Below are 27,466 nucleotides of genomic sequence, written 5' to 3' on the forward strand. Positions count from 1 at the left end.
AGTCCAGGGTGAACCCCGCCTCTCGCCCATAGTCAGCTGGGATAGGCTCCAGCTCCCCCGTGACCCTGATGGATAAGTGGTATAGAAAATGGATGGATGGATCAACTAGGTGGTATAGAAAATGGATGGATGGATCAACTAGGTGAGGAACCAGGTTTCAACACGAGGCTTCATATCATGAATCCTGGGCTCAGAAAACTGTATTCTGAGCTATACTGTGCTGTGCCGTTGTACTTTTACATTATGCTGTTCAGTCATTCCTTTTGTAATTTTATTTTTATTGACAGCCAAAAAAATTTACATCTCATGTCATAACATTTTACAACATGTTTGGTGTTAACACACCGTCCTATCAAAGTCATTCTCCCATGACTCACAAACATGTAGGCTTTGATGCCATGCAATTGACAAAAGAACTGTGGGCAATGGTCCTACCTAGCGCATATATTTATGACTTAATCAAATTAATTTCTACTGGGTTTAATATATTCTATCCAGTTTGACCATGTATTAGCAAATTTGTCATATTGCAATCTTAGGGAAAATGTTAGTTTTTCCATTTTATATATTTGGTAGATCAAATCTGTCGAATCTTCAATCGAGGGTGCTTGGGGCTTCAGCCACCTTCGAGTTATGGCTTTTTTAGCAGCCGTCAACAGAATTTTGACAAGGGTTCTATTTTTAGAGTGTATTTCTTCTGGGATGTTTCGGAAGTATAAAACATCAAATCTGAAAGGGATAGTGGATCTGATTATTTTCTGAATAGCTTGATGGATATTTTTCCAATGTGCTTTTGTGTGCATTTCCTTTTATGTTGTGTGGTATACTGACTTTACTTTAATTGTATGTATGTGTGTGTTTTCTCAGGGAATGAACAAGGTGACTGACAGTGAACTGCTGGAGTACAGCGTTCATGCTGGAGTTCAGACTACATTACAGGTATGGCGTCCTCACACATTTAGAGTATATCTGTCCATTTCGTTTATACACACACTACTCTCAGTGTTGAAGTGCTGTTATTATTCTTACTTTACCTTATAGAATCCTCTTCAAAAAATAGATAACGCATTTTTACATCCAACTTGTCTCTTTTTCAGGTATTTATCACCCACTCGTCCAACGTTTTCCTCTTGGAGCCAGCCAATGACATCAAGATCCTTTTGGAGGAGCATGTCGACATGTGCAAGCGAGTTCTGAACATCTACCGCAGCCTTGTCATGCATGAGACCATGGACCAGAAAACTTGGTAAAAAAAAAAAATAGAAGCTCCACAGAAACCAGATACAATCATACTTTTCACTGGGGACTGGGAGACACAGAAAAAAAACACCATCAAAATACATTTCAATAGAATGATGATATTAATGTCTTCATCATATTCCATTGCTGTCTCAATGTATTTGTTTGTAGGGAGCAGATCTTGCTGGTTCTGCTTAGGGTGACAGAATCGGTGATGAAAAGACCTCCATCCATCATGCCCCAGGGCAAGAAGAACTACACACTGTCAGGCAGACTGGCTGGACCTATCTTTCAGGTACATTCCTATCACTGTGTCAGACTCTCCAGATATTTTGTGCAGTATTTTGTGGTAGAAGGAAACTGATTGTCTCTGTATTACATAAAAAATGAAAGAACAGCAACGCTGCAGTCATTGAACTCAATGAAATTGCAGGGGTTTTTTTTGTTTTGTTTTGTTTTTTTTGGTTTTTCTTTACGGTAATACAGCTCCGAGGAGACAGACTTGCTTGTGGTGCTATAAATACTAAATCAGTAAACACAATAAGATGTACTTTACTTATTTAAAACCATCTCTCTCATCTCTCTTTTTTTCAGTTTTTCCTTACCACTGTCTGCTTGCTCTGGGGTTCAGGCTCTGGGTTTCTGTAAAGCACCTAGAGACAATTTTGATAGTATAAGGTGCTATATAAATAAAATTGAGTTGAATTTTATTATCTATTTATCTATCAAAAGTTGTTTTGTGAATACTTTAATGAGGTTTGATAGAGCCTGGGTCTGAACCAATGAACTAGTCTGATGAGTAAAGAGTATTCATGCTTCTCTGATGTCCATCTCTGTGTGCAGACTCTTATAGTAGCCTGGATTAAGGCGAACTTAAACGTCTACATCAGCAGAGAACTGTGGGACGACCTCTTGTCCGTCCTCTCCTCTCTCACCTGCTGGGATGAACTGGTCACTGAGTGGTCACTCACAATGGAGACCCTCACCAAGGTATTGGAAGTTATATACTGTTTACTGTTAAATACTGTTTACTGTTATCATCTAAGCATTACATCCACAAAGTGTGTGCACATTAAAAAACTAGTTAAAAAACTTGTTCACTTCCTGACTATGACAGGTCAAAACTGGTCATTTCAGAAGTAGAGGAGAACTATAATGAAGGAAGCAGTAGTTTAATTCCTGCTTCTATTTTGCTTCTGTGTTTGCTTTAATTTTATTGCTCACATTCTTTTCTGTTAATATGACTGGAATACCGCACACAGTTCCATTTTCCCTCAGGATGTTAAAAGCTTTTTGCCTGAAATATTAGTTTAAGTCAGAACAGTAATGTTAACCAGTTAGGTAAGATAAACATGAGTGTAAAAGCATTGTCTGTGTGTCTGTGTCTTAGGTTTTGGCCAGGAACCTGTACAGTGTTGATCTGAATGAGCTGCCTCTGGACAAACTGAGTGAACAAAAACAAAAGAAACATAAAGGAAAAGGTTGGTTGGTTCATGAGAGCGCAGCCTCCAAGCAAATCTGCTATTCCGAGCTTTTTTAATATATAAGATAATTCCAATCTATCTATAATTCCCGGTTTCATATCTTAAAGGCAAAGATGCAGACACTCCACCCTACACTTCCTGCCTCTACAAAAGTATGAAAGGATCCTTAAAAGGCCTGTGAATATTCTCATTCATCCAGGTCATGGTTATGCTCGCTTGACTAGGCCGGGACTAGTCCCAGCCTAGTCAAGTGAGCATGAACTGATGAAGCCTCTTGGATGAGAGGTGAAACGTCTTCAAAGACAAATAACTAAGTCCAGTTGCATTCGATTGAATTTCCTTGAGATGATCCTTAAAAGAGCTTTGATCATTAAATTAACTATATATGAAAGAAAATGTGCATCAAATCAGCACTAGACCTTTTCTCTGCTCCTTGTGCATAGTCACAAATAGAGGTAACATGCTGAAATAAGTAACATTAAAAATTCGCTAAGACGTGTGCCTTTCCATCCATCTTCACTAGGTATAGGTTCAGAGGGCCAGAGACAGATTGTAGATCGCTCCTTCTCCAAAGGCTGGAGCAGAGACCAACCAGGTCAGGCAGCAGCCATGAGGCAGCGAAGTGCCACCACTGCTGGCTCACCAGGCATCGAAAAGGCCAGGAGTATTGTACGCCAGAAGACTGTAGGTCAGTATCCGTCCCTTTTGCGACTGTCCTCTTTCTGTGTGTGTGTGTGCGTGTGCTGAAGAGGAATGCAGCTGGTGTAAGCCAGTGCCCTGTCTTCCCTCAGCACCCTTCAGATAGCTTTTCTTTCTCAGTCAGTTTTATTTGACTGGAAGTGTCCTCCTCGTTTCCCCTCTTGTCTATCTGTCTGACAGGAAGTTGTGTATGGTTACTGTCATTCCTCTGCCTCAGTAGAGTCTTGTTTATGCAAAGCCTTCAACTGTGGTCACTGGCGTGAAAGAAATGATCATAACAACACAGTGCACTGAAATACCAGTACAGGCTTGGAACAAGATGATGACAACTCATCATAAACACAAGTCAGAAGTTGAAGTTGGAACTCCATAAGACATCGGAAACGCTAACAGTTACCGTATTCCAAAATTTAAATAGCAATATTATTCATTAGCCATGTTGCAAAAACTAACACTGTTGTAATTTATGACCAGCTGGCACTTTTTTTTAAAAAAAAAAAAACTTCCAAATAAATGCTGTTGGTAGTCAAAAATATCAACTTAATATATGTGGATATGCATAAATTAAAGGACCTTTGCTGAGGTGTGCAGCTTGGCTGGGCCGATAAACTGCATTTTATGTGGTTTAGTAGCACCAGTTGTTAAAAAATGTCTGAGTGTACTGTTCCATGAGACTTAAGTCCACACATGCTGATGTTTTTGCAGGTGTGCGATTGTTTTTTGTTGTTGTTGAATTTTTTTTTAGTTGCATGTTTAACTAAAAATTTATTGATCGTGTATGGATCATTATCTCAATTTTTTGCGACTTCAGGGGTTTCTGGCCGAGCACTCAAATGCGTAGTGCTGTTGTGTCTGGTGGTCTTAAGAGCAGATTTGAGCTGTAACAAAGTCACAATCTACCATCAGCGTCTCACTGTCTCACTGTCTTTCCTCCAGAGCTAACCCTGTCTCACTCCTCCTTCACCCTTTCTTTCTCTTTACGTCCTCCCTTCCTCTTTTCTACACTGTCCTGTCACCTGTCTGTCTTTTCACTAATTTGTTGTCTTGCTCCCAAACTATTTTTCAATGATTTGCCTCTATTCTGTCTTTCATTTATTCTCACTGATTTCTTTCTCCTATTCTTTTCCTTCCAACACAACTTAACCTGTGTTTTTTCTGTCTGTCTGTCTACCATCTTTATTTTTTTCTGGTTTTACCTTTGACATGTCATTGTTTTCATTCCTTTCACTTTTCCATCCTCAACTATGTATCCACTCTTCTTCCACTCATTTCTTTGCCTCTCTTGTCACTGCAACAAAACCCTTCCCCCCCCCCTCTTGCTTCCCTCTTTCATTCCCTTCTTTTCTCTTTTTCTGTCTCACTCTCTCCCCACCTTGTTCCGTTTCTCTTCTGTCTTTTCTTCCCACTTCTTCAGCCCTGCGTAGCTGTTCTACGGGGGACTCTCTGCTGTCCTCAGCCTTTATCCGCAGTGCTAAGAGTGCTCCTGCTCTGGCTCCGCCTCTTCCTGTCCTCCTTCACCACCACCACCCTTTACTACCCCCCCTTGCCGACCAGCTGGCAGGTACACACACTTTGCACTTCCTGTCCGCCTGCCTGCCTCTCTGCCTGGAGACTTGACTTGTTTGTACGTCTGTCGAAAACTGAAACTTTATGCCTGTTGTCTTGTCTATCAAGTGTACTGTGTATTGTGTATTTGTCATTAATGAGGCTACATTCTGCATGTGGTCTCTCAGAGGAATTATACAACTCTTCCCTTTTCGACCTGCAATGGGGATGATGATTGCAATTTTGTGAAATGTTTTAGCATCAGAAATGCATCATTCTCTTGAAGCAGTTTAATGATCTGACACTGCTTGACATTATGTATGTGACAAATGGGTGATCAATGCGTATTGTGGTTTATTTTTGTCAAAAAAGAAAGAGTTATTTATTTCACTGTCTATAATAACCAAAGTTATTAGGCTTATTGTCATGGCTCTAACATTCACTGGTACATTTGAATATTTCCTAGTGAAAGAATGAAATATTGCCAAGCCGATAGCAAAGAATCTGTCATTTTGACTTTGTCCTACAAAAATTTGCTACCTATTTGATGTAAATTGGACATTTTCTTTTACAGGTAGATGGAAACAGCTCACATGTCTGTCTTCGTTGTTCTTTACCTGTGTGCATTAAACTTGGCATACCTGTTTTCCTATCTGCTTGCTTGATTTTCTTCACTTAAAGCTGCGTATTTTGCTCATCTGCCTGCCTGCATGTCTCTTTGCCATGTCTTTATAACTCCTGCCTGCACTATGGCAAGCATTTTTTCCCCTTTGTTTCTGTGCCCTTCTCTTTTATCTCCCTGTTACCATTGTAATGTGGTTTTTATTTGAGACCATTTATTCTTGGAATGGCACTTAAATTCACCACTCTGCTTCTTTTCTGTAGGCAGCGGTGATGATTTTACTTACTTGCTCAAGTGATAAATATTGTTTTGCTTGTTTATTATGTACTTACTTTTGGTGTGTGTGAAAACTTTCAAATGGTCAAAACCAGTGGAAAATACTAACAATGGATATAGGTTTTGTTAAATTGCAGTTAATATCTGTCAACAAGGAATGAGTGCAAGCTCTTTGTGGTACGACTTTGTCTTTTCATTATGTAAGCACAAGTCAGTTGCTAATAAAATGAGCTCAGGTTTTTTTTTTGTTTTTTTATTTGAAGAGTGTTTGCTGGTTGAGGTTGATGAATTTGTTACAAACTGTGATAGCTACTGTTCTGCTTGACTTGTGCTTTTTGCAGTAAGATTTAAGAACAGACTTGGTTTTAAGGTCCACATCCCATCTTGATAATTAACCATCGGATGTCCAAGAGAGTCAGACCATAGATTAGGTTGCATTACGCAGTAATAATGAAATAGGTAATACATTAATACCAGTGTGTCATTTCAGTTGAGGTGTCCGTTTGGGTCTTTGTTCATATAGAAGCCATAACTGTATGGCTGTTTATGTGTGATTACATGTTCCTGTATACACCTCCACTAACCTCACTTCCCTTTCTTTATTCTAATTGCCAGACCTCGAGGACCCACCCATCACATTGACATCCCGCACCTCTCGGATGCGCCACTCCTCGCAGAGCGATGAAGCCCCTCCCACCTCCTGTTCTGAGGTCTTCCAGGGAGGGGCTTGTGACCTGGATGCCCCGGCCCCTTCCTCCCTCGCGAGGAGCAGCAGTGCCTCCGACATCATGGAGCCTTTCATCGCTGAGCGGGTCAAAGGTGAAGACCCTCAGAGGGATTCCGCTTTGATTCCAATCCCCCACCACTCCACAACTTCTTCCTTACTTGCAGCCAACAGCCACGCAGCTCAACCACTCCCACACCCCCCCACTTCCCCTTCTCCCACCTCTTATACCTTCTCTAATGGTGTTGTTGTCTCGTCCTCAGAGGGACAAGATGATGGTAGTGTTTATGACCAGTTCTGGCACCAGATTGGCTCCCGAAGCAAAGGTTCTAGTTCTGATTGGGTAAGCGACTGGGATTCTGCCTTCACTGGTTCATCTGAAAAGGAAATCAATGGAGAACAGGGTGAAGAAGGTGAAACTGGGGATGGGGTGGAGGAGGATGATTTATTCTCCTCTATTAGGGACTACCTCACTCACAAAGGAGGCGAGAGGAAGAAGGAGGCAGGAGAAAAAGATAGTCCTGATCATGTACATGAGAACAGTGTTGTAACCTTAACTGTACCTGTGCAAACAGGGGCAGCTAGAACACAAATGGAATACACAGGGCAGGTTGCAAGACAGATGGTGAGAGAGGACAGACAGACTTGTAAGGAGGACAGACAGGTAAGTAAATCTGTGAGACATAGCACTGCAGATTCAACAGACGAGAATGAGGGAGAGCAGCGGAGCATCTATGAATGCCTGGAGTTGCAGTGCCAGTGGCCTTCACCCAACGCTAGGGGAAGTGCTAGCTTAGAACGACACTCTGGGGAGAGGAAGGTAGGAGGAAACACAGGAATGGCAGCAGGGTGGGAAGGGAAAAGTAACATGTGGAGAGAAATAGAAGAGAAACAGGATGACAGAGAGGCAACTAAAGAGACAGGCAGTATCTTTAGACAAGACACGAACACGGTAGAATCTGAATCAAATCAGACTCCCCAAACTACTGACACCGTTAAGGCCAAGATGTCTCGCACCAAAAGACATCATTCAGGGGGTGTTCATGTCAGCTTTCGGCCCTCAACTGAATCGGTTCAGTTCCACAACCCCCTTGAGAGTAAAGAGGCCCACTGGAAAGCCAGGCTGCGCCGTCTCAGTCACTTCCACACGCACAGCCACTCAGCTGGGGAGAGACCTGGGTCTGGTGCTGGGGCAGGGTCAGGTGTAAAGCTGGGATCAGGGGGTGCAGGTAAGTTTGGATCTGCAGCTGGTCTTAGCCATAGATCAGGGATGCACGAGAAATTAGCTACTGGGACTGTTCCAGATAACAGCGGGGCAGGGAACCTCGCAGTAGCTGGAGGTCTAGAAAACAGGCCTGGGACTGGAGGGGACAAGGACAAGCAACATCACGGTGCCTGTGTGGGAGCCAGCTTAGGCTCTGAGGCTCACTCAGAGGTGCCATCAATCAGTTCAGGTTTCTCTGGCGTGTCGTCAGGAGTGCGTGGTCGTTTGGGACGTTCCGCTTTGCGATCTCGAGCCTCCCGCTCACGCTCTCAGGAGCCCGGCAGCTCTGCCTCGCGACACCACCAGGGGGCTCTCCTTGGTGGGGTCTACAAGACTGTGGTTCACGCTTTGTCGTCAAAGCCCCGGCCCCGAGGTCAAGGGTCATCTCAGGGCTCATCGCCACAGCGGCAGGGCCGGGCTGCCATGGGTGACGCATCCCTAAGAGACCTCTACTCCCATGTCCTGGGCTACTTTGGACGAAAGACGACTTCGCCAGGTGAGGATCGCAACGAACGAAGCGCTCACAAAGGACACAACAGATACAACAACAACAACAGCAACAACTTTGGAAAGACAGATATGCACCAACACACAAACACCAACAACTCTCTTTTCCTTTTTGGCTGTTTTTAACTGGTTTGTTATGAAGGAATGATATTTTTATGGCTGACACTCATCATCTTGCTGCTGGACTGAAATTCAAACTCCCTGTTGATGTGTTTCCTCTTGAACGTAGCCCCTCCTCCAGCCTGCCTCCTGTCAAGGACCCTCCCTCCTCCTCCCATACCTTCCCACCTGTTCCTTCACCTCAGAAGCCCCCTCCCTCCTCCCCCTCTCCTCTTTCTTCTCAGGGCATTGGGATTTTAACCTCTTCTCCTCCTGCCTCTTCACCTCCTCCCTCTCCTCGATGTTGCATGCGGCCTCCTCGTGCTTCCTTCGTCTCCTCCCGGGACTACGGCGCCTCTTCATCTGCACAGGAAGAAACAACAGTCTGCAGAAAAAACACAATTTCCTGTAGAAAAGATAAAAGCATTGATAAAAAGAAAACAGACTTGGTTAAACATAATACCTCATAGAAAGCCCCCAAATGTTTGTGTTATTTTCCGTCAGAGCTTTATTACCTTTAGGTTTACATGGAAGAGATATGAAAGTTCAGTTTATGAAGGTAAATGCATGGAAGTTACTTATGTTTGAAGCACAAACACTAGTTGCTTCAATTCTTTGCAAACATATTGCTGTAGTTCATTCTCAGACCACTAGAAAGCAGCATAAGACTTTTAAGTGTGGCCATCCAGATAGCAGAGGTGTACACATAGAATTTGAATGGATAAGAAAAGGTTTGCATTTTAAAACTGAAAATCTTGAATGGTTATTTGCCTTGTACACTACCACAAGATGACAAACATGATGACTGGTAAAGTGCACATGTGAATCATCAGTACAAGTACCCTTTTTCTATTCATTCCAATTCTCAGGGTAGCAGACTGAAGATGTGGGCTAAAATAATTTTGTGTCGAGGATCAGATGTTTGATGTGAGCAGAGTGATTCATCAGCTGAATCTGTCTTGATGTGGAAGTACTGCTGCACAACCACTGTTTTTCCTTTTCTTACTTTGTTCCGGTGTGTTGCTTGCCAGCTTTAGCTTAATGATACCAATTAGTCATTTATATGTTTGTTTGGTTTTTCTACTTTTGTGCCAGATGTGTGGAATTTGTCACATACAATAGGGCAGCACAGCCAGAATAATTTTGACATGATAGGTCATTATTTGGATGACATTACTGCCACAACACTGACAGCACCTTATACAGTTGGAGTGAATTTAGTCAAGGCCAATCATCTGGTACTCCAAACAGACTAAAACCAGATATTATGTGCCATGACTGTCAGGTTGTCTGTCTGGCTGCGCATTGAATTACTTAAACTCTATGACTGCTGGTTATGCATTATCCTTAACCACATAACTTTACAGATCATGGAACTAAAAATTAGCATATCTGTGATCAGCCAGTTAGAATGCATGTATAACCACATGGGGACTTCATGAATGGAAGCCATGTATCCATTGATCATTCAAGTCTTCAGTGACAAGTAAGTTGACATTGAGGGTTGTGTCCTTTTTCCAATGGTGCAGCTACTCGAACTTCATTATTGTACCATTCTGCATACCCTAGTACTTGATTTGCATTGTCGAAATAGCTGTGAACTCCAATCAAGTGTGAGGGTCTGCACCTTGGAATCATCTGTGTTGATGTTGCTCATTGGCTACAAAAACTCCCCTTTACAAAAGATGTGCAGTGCAGTCAGATGTGGCATAGTCCTTTGTGGTGTCTCAGAAGAATAGCAGTCACTCGTTCCTCAGCAGCCAGTTAATTTGCCAGAAAACTTTTGGATGGAGAGCTATGCAAAATTCATTGACACACAACTAAGGATAACACCATGATGAGCTGAGCAGATAGATAACATCGAGCTGTTCAGTGCACAGACCTGCCAGAAAAGTTGGGAAGTTCATAAAGCCATGAGAGCAAAAGCTGCATTAAATATGACTCAACTGTCAGCTAACACCACAGCTTAGCATTTCTGTAGTGCCACTTTTTTTTTTATTTACTTGAACCACAACATCAGTCCTTTTATGCTGTAGTCTCACTGTGAAATACATCATATATGCAAGCATGGCCATAAATGTCTCATTACCGTTCTTGGTGATGTCATGGCAAATAACCATTACAGTCTAACATCCTGTAGACACCTCTGTATTCATGGCATTTTACCGCCCAGTCTAGAAGAGATCCAAATAGCTTATTAATTGTAGATATGGAATACACAGTGATGTTAAAAGTTCATGCTTCAGAAAATTCAGTTTGGGCCTGTTGTTAGTTAAGTTTGTTTGGTGCCAGCTTCAGTTCATATGGACACAGCAACGAGATGCTGATGCCTGTATAATCTACCATTGCAGTTGTCTGACAACCTCTGGCACAATGTCCTTGGTGTAAGTGGAGGTTTCATATCTGGAACCTTAATATAAAAATGCGCCGTATGCTGAAATTTGCATCAGCTCGGTAGCAGCAAAGTTAGTTACTCTGAGCTTTATCTGCTTTAGCTGATCAGAGTCTTGGTATTGGACTGGGGGCGTAACCAGACAAAGGTTCAGAAATGAAAGAGTAGCTTTTTAATGCTCTAGACAGCATATTCGTTCTCATCTGATTTGGGATCGATGGACGCTCTCTGCTCTTGGGTGAACAAACTCTCACCCACCGCTGTCACTGCTAGCAAGCTAACATCAACATAACTCATAGTAACATAATTGAACTAATGTAGGCATCTGACATGCCGTCTGTTTGGACCTAACAAGGCGATACTTTCTCGGTGCATGGTGTGAATTAACTCCTGCATTGCTTTTCTGGTGGATTTGCCTGCTGTGTTGTGGCTTTTTTTTAACAAGTCTTTTGCTACTACAGTACATACACATCGGGACTGCTCTTATAGCTCAGAGAGAAAGGCTTGTGGGGATATTGTGACATTTAATAAAAATATCTGAGCAGAAAGGATGTGAAACGGACTGATTTAAAAGCAAATACTCACCACATCCATAATAGACAATATATGGATAGTCCACACAATCTACTTTAATGGACTTTGTCAACAAGTCAGATATAATTATCTAACAAACTCCTAAAAGTTTTCACCCAGTTTTGTGTCTTCAAGCCATATGTGTTGGATATGGATCTGTTACTTTCCACCATTGTGTATTTATTAATTTCTTTCTCCATGCATTTATCAACATCTCTCTTTGTAAACATCTGTCTGTCTTCATCTGTTTTTCCCCATCATTTCTGTGTGGATATGTATTATGCATCTCTGTTTTTGACCATCATCATGTATCTGCCTCTAGTCAACAAAGAGGAGGTGGTCCAGAAAGCCCGTCCAGTCTCCAGTGATGTAGGAAGCACCAACCCAAACTTCTCTGATCTCATGGATGAGTTTATCCAGGAGAGATTGAGGGCCAAAGGAACAGCAGTGAGTACAACACACACCCTGATTAAAGATTCAATTTCTGGGGTCACAAGAGCTGAAGAGAAGCTTAAGCTGCTTCCCTCTCGACACAGGGCCGTCGTGGCAGCAGCCCAGGAAGTCTGGAGGTTCCCAGGGATCTGCCGGAGCTCCTGGAGGCAGGTCAGAGTTCCGGATCCCGGCCCTCAGATGATCTTCGTCCTGTTGATGATCCAGGAGTTCCCTCTGAATGGACGTCACCTGCAAGTGCCAGCGGCTCTGATGTCATCAGCTCAGACAGCCAGTCAGACTCTTTTAACGCCTTTCAGTACTCCACCTGCAAGTTTGATAGTAAGGAAAAAATGCCAGTTGTGTTTTTTCCCCTAATATATTCAAGGCACTGCGGCACTGTTACAGAATTTTGGACCCATTTTTGTATAAAGATTACCAAAATCTCTTTTCTAATATATATGCCCTGAGACCTAAATAATAATCGCCCCCCCATCCCCCCACCCCCCAGATTTTACTTTCAGTTCAGAATCATGCGGAGGTGGTGGAGCTGGATCTGGAGGAGGAGGAGGAGGAGGAGGGGGACGAGGCAGCTCACTGGACCAGGACAGCTTAGGAGGTGGGGTAGCCTGTGAAGAACATGAAGTAGCCAGTTTGACAACACTTCACCTCGACTCAGAGACCAGCAGCCTCAGCCACACAGTCACTGTCACTGGTACGTCAATCTATCACACTAATGTATTATTTCAAACCAACAATGTAAATAATTTTCCATAATTTTCAACTAATAATGTCAATTTTTCTACAGCAAATGTAATTCATATTAATTTAATCATAGTTGTTCACATCACATTTGGACGCATTTTTACACATCTGAATGGCCTTTTAACCATGTGTGCTGTTCTGTAAACAGCCTGTACATCTTATTATTTATTGTTCAGAGGGAGGTGTAATGTGTATCTCACATCCTATCTTTGAGAAGCTGCAGACAAGCACAAGCTGAAGCTGTTTTTTTTTTTAACAGCCCCCCCCTCCTCATTGTGTGTACTGTATAATTCTTCATCCAGGTTCTGAGAGTGCATCCCCCATGCATTCTCTTGGCGGTTCTCGCTCCCAGACACCCTCCCCTGCCACACTGACAGCAGAGCACACTGACCACACACACTCCCACTCGCACACACACCTACAGCTGGACCAGAAGCTCCACAACTCTGTCCTGCAGACTCCCGATGACCTGGGTAATACTCCCACACACTCACACATGCTTCCTTCTGCTAAGGTCTCACTTTGACTGAGAGGCAGGAGTTACTGATTAATTCATTGATTGATTATAGAAACCAGCGAGTTCCCCAGCGAGAACTGCAGTGTCATGGCGGGCGGCTCTCTGACTGGATGGCACGCAGATGTTGCCACAGTAATGTGGCGGAGGATGCTTGGTATCCTGGGGGATGTCAATGGTATCAAAGACCCAGAGATCCATGCTCAGGTCTTCGACTATCTGTGTGAACTGTGGCAAAACCTGGCCAAGGTGTGTACTGACACACACAATTATCAATTAAAGAACACTTTCTGCAGCAGTTGTGCTAGATCTTTGTGTAAAAATGGCACTTTTCTTTTCAGATAAGAGATAATTTGGGCATTTCTCTGGACAACCAGTCATCTCCACCTCCCCCTGTTCTGATCCCACCCCTGAGAATCCTCACCCCCTGGCTCTTTAAGGTAGGTGTGACTCCCAGACCTCTCATATTCATTTCTAGTTACATATGAGAAAAAGAACCACCTGTTTCTACTTGTAGCTTTTACTTTACTTTTTATTTATTTATGCTCACTTTTGTGTGTGTATGTGTGTGTCTTTTCCTCCAGGCCACCATGCTGACAGAGCGTTACAAGCAAGGGAAGCTTCATGCCTACAAGCTGATCTGCAGAATCATGAAGAGACGGCAAGATGTTTCCCCAAACACAGACTTTCTCACACACTTCTACAACATCATGCACCAAGGACTGCTGCACCAGGACCAGGTAGAGTATGTCCGTGGGTGTATGCAGGTGTAATAAAGGTGACAAAATATTAACTTGAGTCTTGTTTCAAATTAATTTGTAGGCAATAAACAGACAAACGTCATAATTTGTTAATAGATGTTACAGTATGTTGTGTCTATCAGTTTTGATAACATACAGTATTTATCACTCCTGTCCTAAGTAATAAACAGAATATGAAATGTTTAACAATCAAGATAGATACTATTTCAGATTAAAAGATTGATATGAGATTTTTGCAAATGTGCAAGTGGACTGTAACTGCTATAGACAGAGGAAAGTGTTTAAAAAAGAACTGTTTACTTTCTCCAGGACATTGTAAACACCATCATAAAGCACTGTAGTCCCAGGTTCTTCAGTATTGGCCTTCCTGGAGCCACCATGCTTATCCTGGACTTCATCATTGCAGCTTCTAGAGTCACCGCCTGCTCATCACTCAATGTAAGAAGCACACAAACATCCTCATGCACAGTGTTGTTTGCAGAAACCTGTCTACACACCTGGCGCGCAGGTGTGACGTCTTTCACTCTACTTTCTTTTTGTCTTCATTCCTCCCTCTCTTTTTCTCCAGGCTCCAAGAGTAGAGGCCCAGATCCTGCTTGGATCTCTGGTGTGTTTTCCCAACTTCTATGGGGAGCTTCCAGCCCTCCATCCCACCACAGCTGATGTGGTGCTTACCAAGTTCCCTGACGTCAAGGTAGATGGAACCAGTAGCAGTTTGGGTTTGAGGGGCAAGTCATTGTTCTTTGCGTTAATTTGATAGTAAACTGAAGTAGAAGGGGGAAAAAACCACAAAAGAATTGGTGTCATCTATGTCACAGACTCACCCCTCAAACAAAAATCAAAAACATATCAGCATGCTTTAAAAGTGACATCCACCAAAGCGTTAGGTCAGACATTTAAACCAAATTTTATCTACTTTGTGTTTAATCAAGTTCAACCCAAACCTTCTAACGCACATATCTGCTGTCCATAGGGGGTCTCAACACCAAACTAGGTTAATGTCTCATCAGTCATTCTTCTAACAGTCCAGAGCTATGGGAGTAATGTTGTTATTGTTGTTGTTGTGGTGTAAACCGATAATGCCATGCGTGGCAGCTTCTCAGGCTAGCTCACTGGTTTCTTTGGCTTCTTACAAGGCACAGACTTGTTTTGAATCAGTAAGCGGTCATTAACACTGACCAGAGAGACGGGACCAGGGAGTGTGTGAATGTGTCTGAGGGTGTGTAGATAAGTCTGTATCGTGTCTGTGTGTGTATATGCTTAGAGCAGAATGTCTGTGTAGGATGTATATTAAAAAATCATAATGTAATTCCATGAATCACTTGTCTTATTATCTGAAAGACAGAGTGTTTTGGTGCTTTCGTCATTCTCTTTGTTACTGACAGCTGGACGGGACGTTAACTTTGTGCATAGCACATTTACGAGACGTACAGTATGTAGATTGTTACACAACATGGAAACAGTGATTTGCATGGTTTTAGGGTTAACTGACTTTGTGTGTGTACTTTGTTCTTTAGGAGCATGTTATCAAAACCATCCTGACCTCTGCCAGGGATGAACCCTCTGCCCCTGCTAGGTAAGTTTTGGTGCGGCCTGTTAGTTGAACAGCAGGTCATCTGATTACACCTGTTTGTATTCATTGCTTTCCAATATGTTTTTTATTTTGTTAGTTGGTGTGTTTATAAATTCATATGCATCATGTGTTCATTGATTCCAACATACAGAATTTTTGTAGCTTTTAAGTTTATAACATCAGGGTGCATTCACAGGCTGCTCACACTATATTCATTATGTCTTGTTAGGTGCGTGGCTCTGTGTAGTCTGGGTATCTGGCTGTGCGAGGAGTTAGCTCATGGGACTCAACATCCGCAGATTAAAGATGCTCTCAACGTCATCTGTGTTACTCTGAAGGTCAGTCACAACTCTGCACTGCTATAAAAAGCTTCGACTTTGTTACATCCAGGTTCGAGAACCCAACTTTCAAACAGGAGCTGTAAATTAGTCATTGAAGTATAAATTGAAAAGGGTCACATATCAACCCAGCTGAATAAGATGATCTCATGCAGCCTTTGGTCTTTGTCCATTCTCTAACTTTGTACTCTCTCTCTGTCTCTGACTGTGATCCAGTGGGATCAGACCAAAAGCAAGGATTCTGTATCAAACAGACTGCTGATTGGCCGTCTGTTGCATTGATCTGCACACTGAATGTGTCTGAACATCTGTTCTTCTTCTGTTTGGATGTTTGATTAAGCCAGCTCTAGTTGAGAAAGTTTAATATATTAAATTAAAGTCATTAAAGCATGTTTATGTAAAAATCTAATGTTTCATAGTAGCTGTGCTGTCCTTCTCTTGCATATTTATGTGGAGTTGAATATCACACAATGAGAGAACTGAACTTTGGCTCTGAATTTTTATGTTTTCCATGGTTAGCCTGGTGTGATCCTGTGTTTTATGACTTTTAATGCAGCTTCAAAGTGATCATATCCCTGCGCACCAAAAAAGAACTGTTTTTTTTTCGACTGCATATAATTGGAAAATGCAAGACAGCACAAAGACGATCGATGGGATTAAATATTTTGCTTTAAGTGAGGAAGGATGGAGATGGTTAAAGTTTAAATGCACCAATGTACTGCCCTGAGACTGGACATTTCCGGTGTTGATGTGTTTAACATGGCAGCCTGCACGGAGCCAAAGTATGATGGAAAACATCTTGGTATTGTCTGTTTCAGGCCACTATACTGGGAGACCTGTGCATCAGAAAAATACCATCCAACATTTACTGTCTCATCTACAGCCAAGTGGCTCTAGATGGACACCAACACACACACACACACACGCGCGCACACACACACACACACACACACACACACACATACACATACCTTTTCCACCTTGGAATCCCCAGCTTGTGTATCGGCAGCCAATGGCCTGCTAAGACATTACAACAACACAGACACACACACACACACACACACACTTGCATTCATCTACTCCTGGGAGCAAACCCTGGACTGTCAATATGTTTGGTCCCTCTTCAGATAGGAGACTAAACCAGAGGGAATGCTGCAAGCTCACATATGCACACACACCCACTCAGTATCACATATGCACACACACATCTTGTCCACTTTTGCATCTCTCGCCTTCATACCAGCAGCCAGTAGCCTCAGACACGGGCCCAGTGATATGCACACACAGTCACTCACACATACACTTAGCTGGAGGGATTGTCATATTTCCATGTATGCACTTCTTCCTCTTATCCTCCTCATTTGTCCTTTCTCCTATGTAGAAGCTTTTTTGTGTATTTGCAGGTGGCGATCCATTAGTGCGCCACCGATGTATATTAATTATCTGTCTTCTCTCCAGTTGACCTACATTTTATTGTATTTTAATGAAAAGTGTTTTACACCTTCAGTGAATACTATAAAAACAACAATTGCAAATTCAGAATACTATCAGTAAAATAACAAAGCTTATTTGTAGACACAAATTTGCTCCAATCAGTTATTGGAATGTTAAATATTTCAATAAATATTGAAATATTTACTGAAATAATGACATGGATAATTACTTTTACTTGTTTACAGTGAACTCCAAGATCCCATTTTTTATTTTAAAGGTGATATGGGTGATTATTTTATTGTGTTGGCTTAAAGTATGTTGATTAAAATGTGGATGTACTCACACAAACTGAAGTATTAATACAAATGATGTGTATTTCATCACCCAGTACCCCAATAAGAATGTTGCACTGGTGGCGTCAGACATCCTTCACCTCCTCATCAGTCATGTGGATCATCTTCAAAAATTCCCCCCTGAGACTCCAAAGAAGATTGTAGAGGTGAGACATAACTTAGTGTACATTTTCAATGTCCAAACATTGCCTTTGATTGATATTTATTAAGGCACTATCAACATGTCCACACATGCTGATGGAATAAATCATGTTGTATAAGGCAAAGGTCTTATTAATGTACACCATATCACTTATGAAATGCCCATTTAGAGGTCTCAAAAATGTTTCTGCTTCTTGGAGGGTTGACTCATTCTTATGTGTAGTTTTCTTTTTTAGTCTTTTTTTGTCATTTTTAAATGCAATGTTATATTTTCGTCATGTTGACTACTCAGCACCAGTAGTAGTACTATTATTTGTAGTAACACTTTTAACCAAAGAAAAATTTCCCCTGATTTTATTTTTCGTAGATTTTGATCGCTACCATCACGTACTTGCTGCCTTCTACCGAGTCCTCTCCACATGAATTGGATAAGAGGGTAATGTACACACACAAATTCTCCTTCACATTTTCTTGCTATATTGCTCGTTTAGTTTAGAAAAGAAATTTAAATCTGTGTGTTTCAGCTGGTAGTGTCCCTCCTGTTGTGTCTATTGGACTGGGTGATGGCTCTGCCTCCAAAGACTCTTCTTCAACCTGTTCAAACTCGAAGCCCTCCAGAGAAGGACCAGCCTACCAAGACTCTGCTCAGCTGCATTTATAAGGTGTGCGTGTGTGAGTGTGAGAGAAATCTTGACAGCCTTTCACACCTCTTACATGAAGAATCTTATATAAAAATGTTTTCATTTGTAGTAAAGTTGCAGTAAAGCTTAACATGTGTGAGGTAGAATGGAATTCAATCTGAAATCTCTTTTCCTTTAAAAACTTGTCTAGGTATTGCATGGTTGTGTGTATGGAGCCCAGTCTTTCAGCAGTCCGAAGTATTACCCACTGCAGCTGTCGGACCTGCTGAGTCCAGACTACGACCCGTTCCTACCATTGGAGAGCCTGAGAGAACCAGAACCCCTGCACAGCCCGGATTCTGAACGCTCCAACAAACTGCAGCCTGTCACTGAAGGTGTTTTATCTAACACCACAAGCACATATTGTCCCACATATTGTCCCATTGTTGTGACCATCATTTGACGACTTTGCGGACTTGAGAGCTATAGAAATATGGCTGAGCATTCTGTCAAGTATTTTGCTATACATGTGGTCAGAAATATATTGCATGCCTACCGCACTCTGCACAAATCTGTATCTAGTCCGTTACGGAAACGCGCAAAATCTTGGACAGAATGACCCAGAGCTGTCCCCCAAACCACTGCCAGTCACTAAAGATGGAAAAAGTTAGGTGTGTATGTGAGTGCACCTGTCTGCATCCGTGTGAGAGTGTGTATTGTCCCCTGCTGTGGTCCACCCAGACACAGTGTCTAGTCTAATGACTGGAGGACTTTGGTAGACCATGCTTCTCTTCTCTCCTCTTGTTTTGTATCCTCTTGACTTCACTCATTCACTTCCTTTCTTCTTTTAGCATTAATCTTTGCTTATATTGTTTCCACTTCTTTCACACTTTTTTCATAAACCTTCTGTGTTCATTCGTCCTCCCTCTTTTTCTTCCTCCTCCTGAGCTCTCCTGAGGTTTAGGGAGCCATTGAGAATGTCTGGTCAATACATATCTGTACTCTACAGACAGCTCTGTCAATAAGGAGCTGTTGGTGAACGTGTGTGTGTCACAGTGTGTGTGTAATGATGTTGATTAGGCAGGATCTACTGACAGCACAGTGTGTGATGGCATTGGCTTGTTCTCAGCATGAGGCAAACTATGTACAAGCTGAGTATGTGTCTGTGCTTTTTCCTACTTTTTGCTGTAATTCCTGAAGATTTGTTCTAACTTGGAACCTATATATAAAATCAGGTTGACAGTTACACCTTTTAGCACACTAAACAATAAAGTCTAGAAACCCAGAAATATATTTAAATGTGTTTTCCCTAACTGTATTCTTGTAGTAATGCATTATGTATTTTTCTCCTCTGTATGTTTTCCTTTTGGTTCTGCAGTTCGTAGCCGGATTCAGCAGGGCTTGGTTTCCATCGCTGCAAGAACAGTCATTACGCACTTGGTCAATCATTTAGGACATTATCCAATGTCTGGAGGACCTGCTACTCTGTCTAGTCAGGTAGTCTTCCTGTGTTTGTGTCTGGAGATAATAACGGCTTTATTGTGACGTACGATATATGGTGATGATTGCTTTTTCATCTAAAGGGGAATAGCAAAAAAAAATTTAATGCTTTTATTTATGTCTTGGTATCTTGCAAAAGCAACACTAATGGACATGTTTTGTAGGTGTGTGAAAACCAAGACAATCCATTCTGTGAGAGCGCAGATCTGGGACCAGAGCTTTTTCATTCCCCAAACCTGCAGTTTCTGGTTCTGAACGGCTCTACGCTGCTCTCAGTATATCAGGTAACGTCAACTGAGAAAAAGTTTTTTCTAAGTTCAACCCATGGTCACACTACACGGAGCATTTTATAACCAGTTTATCATCGTGACTGATGCTGACTGAGCTCAAACCTAAAAGAACTAGTGTGTCTTAATGATGAACAATGTAAAACTAGCACTGTTATTCACTTGCTAGTATAGAGCCACTTAAGTATAGCTCAGGGTGACAAAATAAAGCATAGCACTACACCCCGGATGCTTTGTAAAATATCTCAAATTTATTTTTTCTAAGCACACTTACTTATTCTTTAGTATTTTGATAAAGCTGTGGCCATAAATGATTTTTGAAGGAAGTTTGAGTTTTGTTTTAAGGCAACTTAAAAGGGGTCTGCAATTCAGAATGTTTACTTTAATATCTGGTACATTAAGTGTTTAACCCTTTTCCCTTGTCTTCTTCCGTTTTCCAGATCCGATCAGAGTCTGGTGTACCAGGAGGTGGAATGACGGCTGGTTTGTCCTCTGCTCCCGCTAACGTTCGTGTCATCATCCGAGATGTGGCTGGAAAACACTCCTGGGACTCTGCCGTTCTCTACGGGCCTCCACCATGTTCCCCAAACAGCCCAACACACACATTTTTGTCACACACACAATCACCTCACAGTGCAAATCTTCATTTACGCACCCCACCAGGAGGTCCACCGATAAAGATGGGAGTGAAGAGAGAAGACAGTGAAGAGGAGGGGCAGGGGGAGAAGGAGGAAGAAGAGGATGAAAGGCAAGTGTTTCAGGCAGAGGGGGAGATGGAGGAGGGAGAAGAGAGGAAAGTCAGTGAGGAAGAGAAGGGAGATCAAAGAGGAGGTGAAGAAGAGGAGGAAGAGGAGGAGGAGAAGCAGAGCCTACATAGGATGGATAGGGAGGAGGATCAAGGACAGTCAGGTTTGGAACAGCTTCTAGCTCCACCATTGGCTAAACGTGTGTGTCGGGAGGCAGTGCCTGCGTGGGACTCACTGACGGAGGGAGACGATGCACTTGATGAAATGCTGCAGTACCTGGGATACTCAAGTCCTGAGTGTCTGCAGAGAGCCGGTACACACACACACACACACACATTATTTAATCTACACTATATAAAAAAGAAAAATCAAACATATACATTGACTTTTATGCCTCTTTCAAAGCTAATGTTAAAAAGGAACCCACCAATAGCTTTGCTCATACTGTAACCAAAAATGATTTCTGAATTAGAACCTTAGGTATACCTCTGACTCAACAAACTATTGATTAAGAAACAGAATAGTGATAGCTCTTACAGTTAGCAAGTTATTGAGGCAGATCTTCAGTGAACATTTCACAGATTGACATTCCTAAGTTTCTTCTGTAAAAACAGAGGAATGAGCACTGATTTTCTGAGGTCCTATTGCACATCAGTCTAACCAATGTCCTGAAGGTCTGAAGAAAACAAAACACATTCTTTTGACAATACACAATAACAACACAGAAAAAGTCAGATGTTGTTTTTTTTTTTTTTTTTTACAACGAAAGCTTTTCAGTGCAGGGTCTCCAGCTCAAGGATATATACACACACAAAAAAAATGATGTTCTCATGTGACTGGTGCCATTGTGTCTTAAGTGTAAACAAAGCCTAACTCTGTGTCTCCTGATTGGTCCCTTTAGGTATGCCCCTTAACATCCCAGCCCCACCTCCAGTGTGTGTTTCCGAAAAACAGGAAAACGATGTGATCAATGCCATCCTGAAGCAGAGCGCTGCCGAAAGAGAGTTCGTCCTTCATGTATGTAGAGTCTTTACCCACATGAATAGAATCAGTTTTGCCTTTTGGTTCTTTGAATCTGTAGCTCCCTGAATGTCCTGATAAAGTTGATGCTCAATGTTTGTCTTGGTCTGTCAGCAAAGTGAAACCTGACTTTTTTTTTGTTGTGATAACTATATGTCAGTCTGTCAGAGGTCAGTAACAACAGAATGCAGATTTATTTAATTGTACTAAATAATGGATCTATAACATTCATAATTGCTTTGTACATCAGATGACATGTCTGAGAGCTGGTGGCACAGAAATAATGTTCAGACACAGTCTCATCATTGTGATATTTTGGCTTTCAGGTGTCAGCCACTATGTTATGTACATAAGTTGATTTGTTCATATTAGCAGAAAAGTTTGGATTTCATTTAACTGCCATCACTGAAAAAGAATCGCACAAAAACTGCAGTCATGCTGTTTCCTGTTTAATTTCCTTATTTATTTATTTATTTTTCTATGCATGCCTCCCATTCCTGTGTATGTAATGAATGCATCAGAGAGGTGAGGAGCTGAACATGAGAGCAGTACAGCAGACTGAACCAGAGACTCAGACCCCACAGTCAGCCTTCTACTACTGCAGACTTCTGATCAACATACTGGGACTCAATTCCTGGGAGAAGAGGTGAGGCCATACCTTGTAAGCTTGGAAAAAAAACAAAAACCTCAACATTCTTTGAAAAATAATAACATATATAGAGTGCAAACAGTGAGCGTGGTTATGTTTGGAATTTTTGTATCCTTCTTTTGACTTTGATTGCATTTGTGACCCCTCTAAGCCCTCTAAGTATCACTTTGTATCGTAAAATGCAACATTCTTGACATTTTTATTTCTCGGTTTACTTTTATAAAAATAAGAATCTGCTACTAAAGAAAAAGAAAGGTATTTGTTTTACCTAAGTCGAAGTCCCCCCTTGCCTATTTCACAAAAATATGGAGGAAAAGCTAATATTTTAATAAAACATTTTGCATCTGTGTCTCACCTAGAACAAGTCCAATGCCTGTTGAATGCGAATGAGACAAGAATTTCAAATTCAAAAAAGTATTTTGTGCTAATTAGGCACCTTGTTTTTCCATTCAGATAGTACAGTATTTCATCTTCTCAGTGACTCTGTGTGAAAATACACAATGTCAAGGTATCACTTTAAATGTGTCTGGCTAGCTAATGGACACTCATCGCTCTTTATACTTTATCTAGGGAATTACAGCGTCTGCATTCAGCCTGCACAATGGACTTCTTAACACACCGTGCGCGTGTGTGTGTGTATCTGTAGGAGAGTGTGATAATGAGTATAGTACTCTATTGATCAAACTCAACCCATTTGCAGTTAGAATGAAAGGCAGTGGTTGAAGAAGAGAATGATGGTGGGAGAAGTGGCAAATCAGAAAACAGGATGAATGAGATGGAGAGCGAGAATAAAAAACAAAAAAAAGAAATGGGGCCAAAATTAGGAAATAAGAAGGATAAAGAAACTTGGATGTTGAGGGAGGAGGGTAGGTTAGACAGATGAGAAAGAAAGAGAAGAAAAGATTGTCTAATCATCTGTTATTGTCCCATGATGTCTCTCCAGGTATTCATACAGGACATTACAGACCCTAAGATACTGACAGTCACCCATGTGCGTGCATGTGTGTGGGTCCTCTTTTATGCTTTTTCCTATAATCCAGGGTGTAAATGGAGTCTTTGAGAGCAGAGAATGAGGCCATTACCAAGTATCAGTTTAATAAAGAGCAAATTGCTGTCTCTTTCTCTCTCTCTTTATCTCCTGTTCTTTCATTCTTTTCTCTCTCTCTCTCACTCTCTCTCTCTCTCTAAGAGTGAAAAGAATGATGTGTCATTATCAGTCCACTCCAAGCCTCACTGCTCATGTCTTAGTTTTATGTGAGTGGCATGAATATTGGTCACTGGTCACTGGGGCGTACTGAATGGTCCACAGATTTGTTAGTTGGTATAAAAGGCTTTTGTTTTGTTCTTTTTTTGTTTGGAGCCTGAAAGTAGTGATGACACTAGCTCTGGTCAGCATTAGATATTCTTGCATTTGCTCATTTGTAACACAATGATAATAATATGCACTAATCTGTATTACGGCCGAAGTTAAATCACCAGTATATATGTAGAGGTGCCCTTCAGATGGTCGAACAGAAAAGCAAATTAAAAAAGCATTCATTAGATTTGGAGTATTTGGTGTATCTATAGTGACATAGTTCCTACATGTTCCTCTTGCAGTAATAGCAGGACTCAAACTATTGTGACTATTATAACTACTGTGACTAAACCGTCATTTACATCTCAAGTGTCTTGTTTTTTGCAAACATTAAAGATGTTTGATGAATAATCCTTCTGCTGATGGCAGCAATGTTCTACAATCTATGGACAAAGATTGTACTGTTTTGAAAATGTTTTGAGAATTTTACTAATTAAACACTCATGCATGCAGGCTAGTAGTCTCTTCTGCAAATCAGCACACACAGGGTGGGTAAGAAGTGATGATTGATATTGTTAGGGAAGTCCTGCATAGTATACCTTTAATTCACAGAGTTAGACGTGGAAAAGTCACAGCTCTGCCTGCTGTTCGTCCCGTCTTCCTCTCTGTCATTGCTGTGTGTGGTGTGCTTGTTGGGTTAGCTCAGCTGCCAGGTGTTGCTGAGCAACTGCCACTGCCAAATGTCCTTTCTCTCAGTGTTAACAAAAGTGAAAAAATAACCTGTGTATCCACTTGGTGATTCGGACCTCCTCTAAAACTTCTATCTGGCCAGTAGTTTTCCATAACCCTGCTGACAAACAACTCTAACTGAGAATAAGACCTCCTTGGTGGAGGTAATGTCCATAGCGCGTGAAAGCCTGCCTCCTTCCCACCTGCGACCAGCATCAATTTCGGCTCCACGGAGGACACCCTCGCCATAGCTCACCTGGAACATGAAGAGAGCTATGTGAAAATGCTGTTCATCAATTAGAGCTCTGCTTTTAGCACGATCATCTCGGACATCCTGGTTAACAAACTGTCAGCTTTAGGCCTGCCCTCACTCACTCACTCGTGCCTGGGTCAAAGACTTCCTGACCAGCCGCCCCCAGACTGTGAGGCTTGGCCCCCACCTCTCTTCCACCAGCACAGTTAGAGATAGAGAGCCATGTTTAATTATAACCTTGAATAATGACACTTGTGCATGGGTCTTTGTCTTACAGGAGTAACTTTCATTTGTTGAGGAAGAATGAGAAGCTACTGAGAGAGCTGAAGAACCTGGACTCACGACAATGGTGAGAAAATATGAGAAGTCAAACATCTCATGTCCTTTACTGCATTCACCGCTCTCTTTCACATTTCGTTCTTTTCAATCAGGTTTTGGTTACTAGTTGTAATCCTCTCTGCTTTTTCCACAATTAGACAAATACATTAAACAACAATAAGTTAAACACAGAATCCAGGCCAGAGCTCTGTCCACACCAAGCATGACAACTATAATGATAACGTTCTGTAAATGGTGGCACCAAGCACAAACTGCGTGCTCCAGCCGTGCCAGGAGCTTACCTTCAGCTTGAAAGGATATTTATGACATATAAAAATATAAACCTTGAAATTCTTTAAAGACAAGAGGAGTTTGGTGAATCCAACATTCTTTAGGAGACAAATTTTATTCATACTTATGAGTTACCATTACTTTAATGATATTGTAGCAATCACACTGTAGCTCAAAGAGGACATAAGTGAGGACAAAATCAACTTCAGACGCCCCATTGACCCAAAGATCATTTGACAGAATGTCTCAGGTAAAATCACCTTTTTAAATGTATAATTTGCACTCTAATATTATCAGCATATGAATAGGCAAGACTATGTGCTGAAGGGAGACCACCATTTTTCCTAAATGCCTAATTTTTTCACTATACGGATGGATTTTGATTGGCTCTCAGTGTTTCTGTTGTTCATCAAATCACTCTGAAAGTGTTCCCAGTGAATCGATGCTGCTGTCATTGCTGTAATGTATTCCATTATATTAATGTATTGCTTTGATGTACATGTATTCAGTATGTATCCATACAGTTTAAGCATTTCAGCTGCAACACTGGTGGTATCAAAGAGACTTGGGAGAAAATGAAAAATAAATAATAAAGCATAATTCAAAGCAGTAAGTGAGCATACTTTCATATCTCATAAGTACAACAGGTACAAGTCCTCAGTGTTTCAGTCAGTTTCTGTTGTAGGATGGCATCAGTATCAACAAACATAATGAAGAGGCTTTGACAACGAATGATGATGCCACTTTCCAAGAAAATTGATCACTCACTAGGCTGTGTTTCAATGCGCACTGACCTGTTTTCAAAATCGTAACCTCCTCTGCAGCAGGTTAGGTGTTACCATGACGATGTAGCCTAATAGGAAGCAAACAAGCATGGTAGCACTGAAAACCCAAGGTTAAACCTCAAGTCACCACGTTAAGCACAAATTCTGCTTCATAGTACAGAACTCGGGTCACAGGCTGATTTTGTGTGGAAATTAATCATAGATGGGTCCTGATTCAACGCAGTCAATCCTCATGGAGTTCTTTGAGGCAAACTAAAATAAATCTTGCCACCGTAACAATCCATTTTTCAGTAGTTGTCGTTTTGGTGACCATTGGTTTTTCTTCAATCTCTTCTAGCCGCGAGACTCATAAAATAGCAGTGTTTTATGTGGCTGAGGGCCAAGAGGACAAACACTCCATACTAACCAACACAGCAGGCAGCCAAGCTTATGAAGACTTTGTCTCTGGACTGGGCTGGGAGGTAAGCACACTTTAATTCACATAATCTAAATGTTCTGACATTGTTTGTCTTCTTTATCCATTCAAATGCTTAAGCATTGTTTTCATCAAATTTCCCTAATGAAATAATAATCAGAGTTAGAGAGTTCAGAGGAAATTGCAGTTAGTCAAATCATGCTTTATTTTATGCTTTAAAGGCTAGAAAGTGAGTTAATATGTATGTGTGTGTACGTCCCCTAGGTGGACCTCACTACTCACTGTGGCTTCATGGGAGGTCTCCAGAGGAATCGCAGTACGGGCCAGACTACTCCTTACTACGCTACCTCTACTACCGAAGTCATTTACCATGTCTCCACCCGCATGCCCCACGACCAGGACCACAACCTCACCAAAAAGGTAACACACACCAGTATTTGACTGATGACCTGTTACCTGAGGGTTTTTACAGGAGGATAGAAATTTGGATTGTTTACTGTCATGTGCTCACCTAATGGACAACACACAAACACTCTTGACAGTTGCTTGACAGTTGGATTAAAACATACTTTCCTTTTGTCAGGCACTCCATTTCTGTCTATCCTCTTGTCTACAGTGTTGTCCTCACTCAAACTGCAGCCAAGTGCGTATGTAGTGTGAGAGACATTAATAATTAGTAATGATAAGCATACTTATTGTTTTTGCTCTAATTTCACTCCTTTTATTGATCAAGGGGAGGTGTGCAAAGAGACGAGGAGGAGGTTAAAATCCTCCTTCTCTCTTTTCCTTCTGTTATGATTTCTCCTTCCAAAACTCTTTGCCTA

General features: G+C 41.6%; 1 protein-coding gene across 6 annotated transcripts in view; it reads left to right on the forward strand.

Annotated features, from left to right (window-relative positions):
- ralgapa1 (Ral GTPase activating protein catalytic subunit alpha 1) overlaps positions 1 to 27,466 on the forward strand; it is a 62,320-nt gene that overhangs the window by 8,085 nt on the left and 26,769 nt on the right. For 4 of the 6 annotated variants that reach the window (XM_046412447.1, XM_046412448.1, XM_046412451.1 and 1 more), the window contains exons 12-41: positions 868 to 939; positions 1,098 to 1,246; positions 1,411 to 1,534; positions 2,083 to 2,229; positions 2,630 to 2,720; positions 3,247 to 3,411; positions 6,481 to 8,349; positions 11,747 to 11,871; positions 11,961 to 12,195; positions 12,365 to 12,568; positions 12,921 to 13,091; positions 13,188 to 13,381; positions 13,474 to 13,572; positions 13,717 to 13,872; positions 14,203 to 14,331; positions 14,462 to 14,587; positions 15,411 to 15,469; positions 15,696 to 15,804; positions 17,627 to 17,737; positions 18,100 to 18,168; positions 18,257 to 18,394; positions 18,564 to 18,747; positions 19,731 to 19,849; positions 20,017 to 20,136; positions 20,580 to 21,198; positions 21,787 to 21,902; positions 22,427 to 22,551; positions 25,111 to 25,182; positions 26,565 to 26,688; positions 26,907 to 27,062. In XM_046412447.1, coding sequence (XP_046268403.1) covers positions 868 to 939; positions 1,098 to 1,246; positions 1,411 to 1,534; positions 2,083 to 2,229; positions 2,630 to 2,720; positions 3,247 to 3,411; positions 6,481 to 8,349; positions 11,747 to 11,871; positions 11,961 to 12,195; positions 12,365 to 12,568; positions 12,921 to 13,091; positions 13,188 to 13,381; positions 13,474 to 13,572; positions 13,717 to 13,872; positions 14,203 to 14,331; positions 14,462 to 14,587; positions 15,411 to 15,469; positions 15,696 to 15,804; positions 17,627 to 17,737; positions 18,100 to 18,168; positions 18,257 to 18,394; positions 18,564 to 18,747; positions 19,731 to 19,849; positions 20,017 to 20,136; positions 20,580 to 21,198; positions 21,787 to 21,902; positions 22,427 to 22,551; positions 25,111 to 25,182; positions 26,565 to 26,688; positions 26,907 to 27,062 — 6,177 coding nt within the window. Of the gene's footprint in view, positions 1 to 867; positions 940 to 1,097; positions 1,247 to 1,410; positions 1,535 to 2,082; positions 2,230 to 2,629; positions 2,721 to 3,246; positions 3,412 to 4,836; positions 4,984 to 6,480; positions 8,350 to 11,746; positions 11,872 to 11,960; positions 12,196 to 12,364; positions 12,569 to 12,920; positions 13,092 to 13,187; positions 13,382 to 13,473; positions 13,573 to 13,716; positions 13,873 to 14,202; positions 14,332 to 14,461; positions 14,588 to 15,410; positions 15,470 to 15,695; positions 15,805 to 17,626; positions 17,738 to 18,099; positions 18,169 to 18,256; positions 18,395 to 18,563; positions 18,748 to 19,730; positions 19,850 to 20,016; positions 20,137 to 20,579; positions 21,199 to 21,786; positions 21,903 to 22,426; positions 22,552 to 25,110; positions 25,183 to 26,564; positions 26,689 to 26,906; positions 27,063 to 27,466 lie in introns of all 6 variants that reach the window. The other 2 variants (XM_046412453.1, XM_046412452.1) reach the window with 2 other exon arrangements.

The sequence above is a fragment of the Scatophagus argus genome, chromosome 15 (genome assembly GCF_020382885.2).
Source record: "Scatophagus argus isolate fScaArg1 chromosome 15, fScaArg1.pri, whole genome shotgun sequence".
NCBI lineage: Eukaryota > Metazoa > Chordata > Actinopteri > Scatophagidae > Scatophagus > Scatophagus argus.